The sequence below is a fragment of the Filicampus tigris genome, chromosome 14 (assembly GCF_054856515.1).
Source record: "Filicampus tigris isolate MCC_2025a chromosome 14, RoL_Ftig_1.0, whole genome shotgun sequence".
Classification (NCBI taxonomy): Eukaryota; Metazoa; Chordata; class Actinopteri; order Syngnathiformes; family Syngnathidae; genus Filicampus; species Filicampus tigris.
Window position 1 is genome coordinate 10339935 of NC_141230.1, and position 10918 is coordinate 10350852.

Below are 10918 nucleotides of genomic sequence, written 5' to 3' on the forward strand. Positions count from 1 at the left end.
ATTTACCATTTCTCACCAGTATCACTTCTGTATTCTTACAATGAACAATTATAACACAAATCACGAGTATAATACAAGATCGTTTTTAAAACTAATATGTAAACGATTACAAATACAATTACTGTAACAAAACTACTCAGACAAAAATACACTTGAAATGTACACGTTTGACTACACTACAGCAACACAAAAACCCCAACTTCATTGCAACTTTGTTGTGTTGGTGTGGAGATTTTTCTTTCTTTCTTTCAGCTATATACGCACTGTTCCTTTAAATCGGCGTCCACCTGCTTCTGCTTCGTTTGGCGTCTGCGTAGTTTGCAGTCGGCAGGATGACGACCGAGACCGCTATAAAACGTCCTCCTTGGGATATCATATTACTATTTATCGTTATTAATTGACATTTTGGTATGCCATGGAGGAGGGCCCGTCAGTTCACGTATGGATGAGAAGCGGGACCAGGATTCTGTCACGGTGAGCGCCACTGTGAACCGTTCAAGGTGGGTCTTTTCATTTTTCATTTTTTCCCCTGTTCCCCTACTTTACTCAAGGACCAGGGGAAGAGATATTAATAATAATAAATAATAATAATAATAATAATAATAATAATAGCAGGCACGTCAAGGCCATCGTGAGCAAAACCCTGCATTATTATGTTGACTTCATTTCATGTAGGCACAGCTACTAGAACCTATAAAACACATTTTTTAGATGACATCATCTTATTTAAAGCAATTTCACACGTCCCTACTTTAATCCTATGGATGATTAACAAGATCTAAATAAGAAGCAGACTGTTTGAGTCCAACAAGATCAGGTGACCTTGTGCATAAGATTAAAGTTGGCAGTAGTAGGCTGTGCTATAGAATAGATTTGGTCCTGGAAGCACGAGAGTATATGGGATGCTTGTTGCCATGGAGCTGCTAACCCTGTTGCCGTAGCAACAGCCAGCAAAACTATGCAGCGCTCTTGGAGAGGGTTTTGTGTAAGAATGTCACCATTTCAAAGGCACTATTTGTCATGTTGTTTTCATGTTTATTGCTGGTGTGGATTTGCTAACATATGTATTAGATGTATTATATTCATTTTTACACTTTGGGCATAACCCTGTCAATTTGGTATTCACAAGGAATAATATCAATAGGCTCAATAGGCATCGAACCCGGCCTCCCTGTGTGGAGTTTGCATGTTCTCCCCGTGCCTGCGTGGGTTTTCTTCAGGTACTACGGTTTCCTCCCACATTCCAAAAACATGCTTGGTATGTCGATTGGACACTCTCAATTGCCCTAGGTGTGATTGTGAGTGCGAGTGGTTGTTTGTCTTTGTGTGCCCTGCGATTGGCTGGCAACCAGTTCGGGGTGTCCCCCGCCTACTGCCCGAAGACAGCTGGGATAGGCTCCTGCACTCCCCGCGACCCTTGTGAGGATAAGCGGTATAGACAATGGATGGATGGATATTAGGGCTGTCAAAATTAAAGCATTAACTATGGAGATTAATTCAAATTTCATAACACAAAAAAAAAATTAACTCAGTTAACTCAGTTTTATTTACCTCCTGTAGCATCTGACCTCTGCTCCCTGTGCAGCCAAACTTAGAGTTAAGTCACTGTCGCAAATACGGACTTTAACGTAGGTTTACTTTAAAAAGTTGCTTGACGGCTCATTGGAGAAATCCAAAATAATTTGCACATATATATACCATATTAGTTGTACGTCATTGGGGTATCGTTCAACTGTTGTATTTTACAGGAAGAAATTCGTATTCAGGGATCAAAGAAAGCTCTTAGAACAGTCATGGCATGGCATCTTCCAAACCGCTTATCCTATATAGGGTCGCGGGGAGGTGCTGGAGCCTATCCCAGCCGTCAATGGGCAAAGGCAAACTACACCCCGAACTGGTCACCAGCCAGTCGCAGGTCACACACAAACACCGTCACTGAGCGGGAATCGATCCCACGCTGCCCGCACACAACTCAGGCGTGTGTACCACTACACTATCAGTGACCTTTCTCAGAACAGTCTTTGATTCGAAATATACTTTTATACTTTTTTTTTTTTTTTTTTTTTTTTTCCACATTAATTCCTAGATTTTACTCAAGTAAAAAATTAAGACTTTGTCCATGACTAATTTGATAACTTAATTATTTTCCATGTCCACAAAACGATTTTTAAAATCCATGTTCATTCAACACGTCACTTGATAACTGTCACGAGTCAACATGGGACTAGACTGCACAATGATATACACACACAGCTGCACTGCATCTATCATGTTCATCTTGAAAGAATGAAGCCATTTCATTTCCAGCTATACTGTGAAATCCAGTAAGTCTACCGAGTGAGGTTCCACTTTTGATGTGAAAGATGTAGCGCCGCATGGTGTTTTGATGGCACAAAATACATTTTTGAGAATGAGTGGATCAATCAGGAAGTGCAGCAGACATGGTGCTCATTTGTGAGCTTCACACGCATGGACAATGCTGGAAATAGTCCTCCTACGTTGTGCGCATGATGAACAGAGCACCGTACTACTTTGGTCCGGTATCTCAGCGGCTTAATTTACAAGTGCGGACTCCACTCGTATTATGGACATAACGCAGCCCGCCGCCTGCCCTGGTGTTGGCGAAGGATTAAGAGGCAGTACAGATCCTCCCTCGGGCAGTGAAGCTCACCCGGCTCTGGCTCATTAAAAATACTCGGCACTACTTTGGTTTTTTAATGTCACCTGCGTGAGGGGACCCCTCTCGACTGTAAAGTACACCTTGTCCCAGAAGCGTTCACTGCAAAGCGCGTGTGCCTGCCTGTCTTTGATTAACATGCCAGTGTGCACCTTGTTTGCTGTTTCTGGTCCACCCCTTGCAATGTTTTTCCTATGCATTATGGCATTGTTTTTCTTTGTGTCCTCCTCATTGTCAAATGTGTGTCTATTGTTCAGCAGTAACTTGCATACGTTACGATCAATTTTTCCAAGATAAACTAATCAATGACAACCAATCAAGCCATATGTGTAATTTAATGAAGCCTTCCTTTAAATCATAAAACATTTGCACCCAGACAACAGGCCCAAACATTTGATCAATCAAATTGGGCATGTAGGATTTACCTCCAGACATGCATGCGTGGTACAATGCTCACTGAGGCTCGCCACTCACTTCCTGTTGGACTATGGACGCTCGGACACTAAATAAATGTTCAAATGAATAATCCTATTAAGGTGACACTACAAGATCTTCTCTGGCTACCCACAACACACGTATGGGGCCCTATTTTCATGCCAAGCGCAAGTAAATTGCAGAGCGCAGACTAACTTGGAGCATGGGCGGAGTTTTCTTTCTTTTGGTCTTTTGCAAGACTTTGAACAGGTACAATTGGGCGTCATGCATACAAAGATTTTAGTTGATCAGTTTAGATGTTTTACTTCAACATACTTCTTTGACACCAATTCATACTTTCATTATTGAGTTTTTTAAATATTTGGCCTCCTTGTCTTTGAGCACATTATAAGTTAGTGCCAAATTAGTGGCGATCACCATTTATAAGCGTCTCTTCCTTCCCCTCCCAGATGCGGCGCCAACCATGGTAACAGACACATCCTGCTTGCGCTTCGCCTCTACGTCTCATCCAGATTTTATCTGATCCTGAAGCGTCCTCGATTGCCTGGAGGTGTGAGACATGACACATATTGTGTAAGGGGTGGGAGGAATGAAGATGGTGTCGCAGCTGTTAATAATCAAGTGAATTAAAGCCAGTGAGATGCCCATCTGTATCATGTGACTTCATCTATAATTTTAAATCATTCTAATTTATTGTTCTGCATTTTTTGTCAAAAATAACAGTACATATTGTTTTTTTCTGTTAGATAGTTCAATTCTTCTGCTTGGGGCCGTCATGGTGTTTAAGTTCGACCAAGGAAAGCGTAAGCGCTAAGAAATAATTGCTAAGTAAAGTCTGTATATGGAGCAAAATTACTGAGGAATTACAAATGATTCGCAAGGTAGCTTCAGAAAATTTTGTCAGAAAATGCTATCTACAGAATGTATGTTATTGAATTGTAACATCTCTTTAATGAAGCAATGAATGGTTAATGTCGGTGTAATCACATAAAAATAGACATCTGCATGTATTATCGCGAGGCGAAAGTTCCACCGACGTAAAATATAATCCAACCACACTGGTGAAAAAAAAATGGTAAGTACTGTATAACTTGGCTGCAACGGATTAATTGCATTTCCATTAATTTGAATGGGAAACATTACATCCATTTATGAACTTCATCAGAGACATCACATGTTGCTACTGCCTCATTATGATCTGATGAACTTCCATTTTCGTGACCACTTGCGGTTCCTTGCTACAGCTAATCGAAGCGTGCTCTATTTTGTTTATGTTTCAGATGGCTTGCAAACTGTTGCTATGCCTCTGACAGCGATCGCACACTTCATCCACATTGCTCTTCTCTGATAAAGTGCCACTATGGCTTTTTGCAATGAAAGCCTGCCGGAAGGATGTGACTACATGGAGCCAGACGACGGCATTCAGGCCACAAACCTTCCCCCATCCGAACCCAGAACTCCTCTCATATCGGTCACCCTGCGTGTAACTCTGGCCGCCATCATGATCTTCATGATCACCATTGGTTTCCTGGGCAACTCCATTGTGTGTTTGATCGTCTACCAGAAGCCGGCCATGCGCTCGGCCATCAACCTGTTGCTCGCCACGCTGGCCTTCTCCGACATCATGCTCTCGCTCCTTTGCATGCCCTTCACCGCTGTCACGCTGGGGAGCACCGACTGGAGCTTCGGAAGCGGATTTTGCCGCGCCTCCATCATGCTCTATTGGCTCTTTGTCTTGGAGGGCGTGTCCATACTGCTCATCATCAGCGTGGATCGCTTCCTCATCATCGTGCAGCGTCAGGACAAGTTGACCCCGCACAGGGCCAAAGTTTTGATCGCAGGCTCGTGGCTGCTTAGTCTGTGCGTGTCCTTACCGTCCATCGTGGGCTGGAGGACGGGCACGGCAGGGGTAGGCGACGTCTGGGTGCCGCAATGCGTGCTGGGATACAGTGAGTCCGTGGCCGACCGCGCTTACACCGTCCTCTTGGCGGTGGCGGTCTTCTTCGCCCCCTTTTCGGTCATGCTCTACTCATACATGTGCATCCTGAACACGGTGCGCCGCAACACCCTGCGCGTCCACAGCCACGCCAGCGAGCCCTCCTGCTTGCCGGCACTCAACCAAGTCAGCAAAATGAGACTCATCGGGCTGCAGAGACCCCCGCAGATTAAGGTGGACATGAGCTTCAAGACCCGCGCCTTCACAACCATCCTTATCCTCTTTGTGGGCTTCTCCGTGTGCTGGCTGCCCTACACCGTGGTCAGCCTGCTGGCTGTCTTCAGCCGCCAGTTCTACTACAGCCCGGCTTTCTACCCAATCAGCATAGGCGCCCTGTGGCTCAGCTACCTGAAGACGGTTTTCAACCCCATCATTTACTGTTGGAGAATCCGAAAGTTCCGGGAAGCCTGCCAGGAGTTCGTTCCCAAGAGCTGCCGCCTGTGTCCCAAGGTGGGCGGCCGCAGCCGAAGAAGAGTGCGACCCAGCAACATCTATGTTTGTAGTGAGACTCAGTCTGCTGTGTGAAGCACATAAAATGCAGAGGGGTTCTGATGTCTACTGTTTGTTTTTGTCTCAGATCTATGGAAGTGGGGAACTGCCAATGTGGAGTCAACATTCTTGACTGGGCTATGTCGTTCGAACATACTGCAAAGTTGTTCGAATTAGTTGGTAAAGTCATTCGAATGTACTGCTTGGCTGTTTGAATGTATTGAAAAAGTTGCTCGAATGTGTTGGTAAAGTCGTTCGAACATATTTGTAAAGTCTTTCGAACGTATTGCTAAAACATGCTAAAAACTGCTTTTTTTGCCCAAAATGTCACAAGGTATTGACTTGACAGACATGTATTAAATTGTATACATTTTGCCCATGCGCAAGTTAATACATGAAATGATACATCAACAAGGTATTGACTTGCACATTGTGCGCCTGCGGAAGTCAATACCGCATGGTATTATGGGAAAAAAAAGCTATGAACGACTTTACAGGACATTCGAATGACATAGACCAGTCAAAAATGTTTACTCCACATTGGCAGTTTCATGCGTCTGTACAGATTTGATGGCCAACGTTGCGGGAAAACAACTTCATATTGTCGAATGTCAACATCTCTCTCTTGTTTGTGAATCCTTCCATCATTGGTGAGCTGTTGTTTTGTACATTGAGTCACAGTAGCGATAAGGGATGGGCATTAGACTGACTGAGTGATTGTTAATACTACATTTTTTTTAATGGGACAATCTCGTTAGGGAGACACTGACTGCAGACACACTGATTGTGTGAATGTGATTGTAAATGGTTGTGTCTGTAGTTCTATTAAGTTCATTTTGTCGTCATTATCTATATTTTTGACTGATTCATTTATAACAGACAATAGTGTTTAGGTCGTTTAATTACCTGACATGGGCTGACCCATCAGAATGCCTTGTTTCAACTAGGCGGCCTGCATAGGACAAATTCTGGAAAAAAAAATGTTTAAGAAACAATTACTCAACAGCAAGTTCCACCCAGTTGACAAAATTCATAATAGTCAATTAGTCAATTCTTTTGCCCATCCCGACTGGTGATCATTCTAATGTCAGTTATGTTTCTCACAAAAAACAAAACAAAAAAAAAAGTGGTTATTGTCCGGTGATGTTCTCAGACATTTGTTCAGGAAGACAATGTCAAGATGTAAAAATGTACTTGGAAACATAATGGATTACCAAGAATGGAAACAGACAAATAAACACGATTTTCAAAGGACTGAAGGTGTACGTTGTGGGAACAACAAAACATTGAGGTCATCCACTTCCACAATGTAAACAGTACTGAGGTCATATGATGTGAATATATTGCCGTGTTGCTGGGATACGACAGACGTTTCTTTCCTTCGGGTGTTCACTTCACTGAAAATTATTGAGGCAGGTGAATTTACCGGAGTGGAGATAGTAGTGAATAAACTGAAATGTTTTGATTTGCTACTGTGAATATAAATCCACCACAAAACGAATTAATTTTGTTTCATTTTACTACCTTGTTTTGCTTAGTAGGAAATACTTTGAGACATGCTTTCCATATCACACATGGGAATAACATTATTATTTAGACTTCAAAAGGCTTCAACATCCAATAAACACAGGTGGTGGATTAATATGGGGATAGATGGACACCTTAGATCAGGGGTGTGCCTGCACCACGGGCCCACTCACGAAATACATTATTTCTTCAACTTAACTCAACTTTATTTATAGAGCACTTGAACAACAACCGTAGCTGTAGCAAAGTGCTATACATAATATCAGACATTAAACATAAACCATAATGATTAATAAATAAATAGATACATAAACAAATAAATAATAATAATAATGATAATAATAATAATAATAATAATAGGGGCGGCACGGTGGTCGACTGGTTAGCACGTCCGCCTCAGAGGTTGTGGGTTCGATCTTGGCTCTAGCCTCCCTGTGTGAAGTTTGCATGTTCCCCCCGTGCCTGTGTGGGTTTTCTCCGGGTACTCCGGTTTATAAATATCAATTTATTTATATTTTATTTTTTTCAATTATACATATTTATTTATTTATTATTATTATTATTATTTTCACTTGTATTTAACTAAGAATATACGTTTTAAAAAATCAAATGTGGCTCTTGAGCAAAAATGCTTGCCCACCCTTGTTTGAAAATTATTTTCTTATAGTTTAATTGTACAATGCAGTACAGTACTGTACTGTATTGTATTGTGTTGTGTTTGAGTGTCTCCCGCCAGATGGCAGTCTTGCAGCCAAAAGCCTAAAGAAGAAGACGGCGATGGGGACGTGGAGCATGCTGGGTAATTCAAACATGGCGACCCCCTGTGAATTAGCCGAAAAAGCCATTTACGCCTCAGATGTGGATGTTTTACTACACCCTGAGCTGCTATCTCAGGATTTTCTCCAGTTAATTTTAAACGAGGTGAGGCAAAATACCATAATGACAGATTTAGAGTGCAATTTAGTGAGTTAGTTCGAGGAAAGAAACAGTGTCGTTAGCATACCTGCCTAACAGTCGATACCTCTGGCCATGTCATGTTTAAAAGACTGCCTTTGCTTACCAGTTGTTGTTTGTGGCTTAGAAAAAGGTCAGTTCCAAAGGTTGCGGGAATCGGGACCAGCTCGTAGACCTCTACGTACGTCATGTCATCCCACGGCCGCAGCGCACTTTACCCAACAACCGCTGGGGAAAGAGGATGGCGAAGACTCGAGGTCGACAAGCACCAGCCGGCCCGCGACCGAACAGGTGAGTCGCCAAACCTAACGCATCCTCAAACGGAGGGATAAAAACTGAGGCGGAGAAAGGGATGCAAGGCAGGCAGGATTGGGCCTAACTGGAAAAACAACAAAAACAACAACAAGTGCAACTGAGACACAGAAAACTAGCATGAGTAACATGTTTGTTGACATGTTGGTGGTCAGGAGCAACTGGGGAGGGAGCAGTATCTTGCTCAAGGACACTTTGACATGGAGGATCGAACCCACAACATTCTGTTTTGGAGATGACCACTCTACCACTGAGCCATAATTTTTATTTAAAAAAAGTAAACCTCCGAAGGCACGCTTCAACTTTACTTGAATTTCAGATTAGCCACCATTACATTCAAAACAATGATATGAGAGAAGTGTCACTAATGAATACACAAATCAATAATTATCACAACATATGAGTTAAACTAAACAAGTTTGGAAGTTTCTTATTTTATTCAAGGGTGTGTTGTTTATCGAGGAAGTAGTGAATAACAGCTCACTGGGAGTGGAGTGAAGCAGTAATGTTTATTTTATACATTCTTTTTCCTTCCCTTCTCATTTACTGTTACTTCCTAGTGCTTAATTGAACCTGCCCTTTTCTGTATGTTGTACCTTCCAGGGACCACCTTAGTTCCTCTGGTTCCGTTTCCTGTGGCTCACCAAACACGAAGAAGCCGGAAATGAGCACTGTGCCATCATCAGGAGTGGCTGATAGGCTAAAACCGCCACCAGCGCTAAATCTAGCCAATCCCATTCGTCGTTTATCTGGCAGTTCATCGACTTTGTCATCATCAGTGTCGTCATCATCTTCATCTTCATCAACATCACCATCTTCATCCAACCAGAAGTTTCCACACTGCCCTAACACAGCAAGCCTCAAGCGGGAGGCAAACTGCTCCGTAAGAACCGCAAGTTACACTATTGCTATTAGACTGGTCATCTTTTGGAATCGCAATCATATTGGACACCTACCAGACATACAGTGGATATAAAAAGTCTACACACCCTTTTTCAAATGGCTGTTATTTTGTGAAATATAAAAAAGAGAGACAAAGATGAATAATGTACTCTTAAAAATTAATGTGACTTGTAACTTTTGCAACTCCATGAGCTTTGCAAGTAATCTCTTATGTTGCCAAAATGGCTCGATCGTTTCTGGTTTTGAAAATCCATTGTCTATTTCTCCTTGTCGTGCCGATTATAGATTACTTTAGCGGAGGACGTATTTTCAAAACGATTTATCTTAGTCACATGTTTGTATATGACAAAACCCCCGCATTGGCACAGGGGTGTGTAGATTATTTTTGTATTCACTATATGCTTTAAATGAAATAAAAGTCTACTGTAAAGCTTGATACAACAAGACATATTTGATGCAACAAATGTCCTTTAAACATGATGCTTAAAAAGATTGTGATGTCTCCGCCTGCAACTCCAACAAGTTAAATAGAACATGAAATACACGTGCAAAATAAACCAACCAAAATGATATAATGCTAAACTGATATGATATACAGTGGAACTTAAAATGTTTAAGATTTCCAAATTTGAACCAAATTATTAGGAAGAATACATCTGGGAAATGGCACATAACGTCCGTGTTCCAGTTTTCTTTGGAATTTTAGAAACTAGCAGCCTCAGTAATGGCCGTTCTGTCAGAAAGAATGTGAGAAGAGAAGAAGAATAGAAATGTGAAGTAAGCAGTCCCTCATTCAGAGCTGTGAGACAGTAAAGAATTGTTATTGTCATCGAATTTAAGGTATTCTTTTATATTCCGTATTGGTAGCTTTGCTATGTTGCTTACAATTAAGAATGTTAATACGTGAGAAGTATCTGTGACTCTTAATCTTATTTGTCATGAAAGACTGTCTTTTTTCCACATCTTTAACACCAGCTAGCTCATTTTCACTTGCATTAAAGTTAAGAATATTAATTCAGACATTACTGTACAGTTTATGAAGGTTTTTATGATGGCTGCAGTTTATACTTTGTGCATTACTGCCCGTGGGTTATTTTGAAATGTTCTTCTTCACAATTTTTTCAGTCAGTGACACTTCATTATATGGTTGTGATTGGTTCTTTTCATTTTTTTTTCTACGGCATGTCTTCAGGGCGTTTTGATGTCTCCAGAGGTGAAGAAAAAGATCCAGCATGTGACTTGGCCCTGATGTCTGAGTGACAGCGAATCATCCCTTTCAACGCCCACTAAACGCTGTTGTGCCCCACATCACAGTGATTTCACCCAGTAGCATCAAATAAACGTTTTAAAAATGTTAATTCATTGATCATCTCCCTCATAATGCTCTTTCATATGTTGGGGTTGGGGCACTTAACGTACGGTTGTGCTCATGTAAACTTATGAGCACACCTGTGTACCTTGGCACTTGAAACAGTCTAGTTGTTCATGTAGCTTTTTGAAACAAGTTTCAGGAGTGTTATTTGAGAGTGTACATAATGCTGTTTATGATTCTGTGCTGGCATTTTAACCTCGACAAGTTTGCGTTTTGATGTTTTGTGCGCGTGTGATGTGGTTACTCAGCGTAA

At 41.7% G+C, this 10918-nt stretch overlaps 2 protein-coding genes and 1 long non-coding RNA gene across 5 annotated transcripts; 2 read left to right on the top strand and 1 right to left on the bottom strand.

The window, feature by feature from the left end:
• The first annotated feature begins 292 nt into the window (after positions 1–292).
• gpr45 (G protein-coupled receptor 45) lies at positions 293–6839 on the top strand. 3 transcript variants are annotated; one of them, XM_086052398.1, is made up of 3 exons: positions 293–500; positions 3562–3662; positions 4393–6839. In XM_086052398.1, exon 3 carries the CDS (start codon positions 4473–4475, stop codon positions 5631–5633), a length of 1161 nt encoding a protein of 386 aa, XP_085908524.1. In that variant the 5' UTR covers positions 293–500; positions 3562–3662; positions 4393–4472; the 3' UTR covers positions 5634–6839. The 3 variants fall into 3 exon arrangements, with proteins under 3 accessions (XP_085908524.1, XP_085908527.1, XP_085908525.1); XM_086052401.1 differs by lacking the exon at positions 3562–3662; XM_086052399.1 differs by lacking the exon at positions 293–500 and having other exon boundaries at positions 3553–3662.
• Positions 2402–8388, bottom strand: LOC147136284 (uncharacterized). Its single transcript, XR_015089691.1, has 3 exons — positions 8185–8388; positions 6504–6565; positions 2402–3656 (listed from the first exon to the last, which is right to left on the bottom strand). It is a non-coding gene; the product is annotated as an uncharacterized LOC147136284 (long non-coding RNA).
• Positions 7878–10651, top strand: tslig2 (tRNA splicing ligase complex subunit 2). The gene is made up of 4 exons (XM_086052402.1): positions 7878–8045; positions 8206–8369; positions 8994–9273; positions 10486–10651. The coding sequence occupies exons 1-4, from the start codon at positions 7902–7904 to the stop codon at positions 10540–10542; spliced, it is 645 nt and encodes a 214-aa protein (XP_085908528.1). The 5' UTR covers positions 7878–7901; the 3' UTR covers positions 10543–10651.
• Positions 10652–10918: the final 267 nt, after the last annotated feature.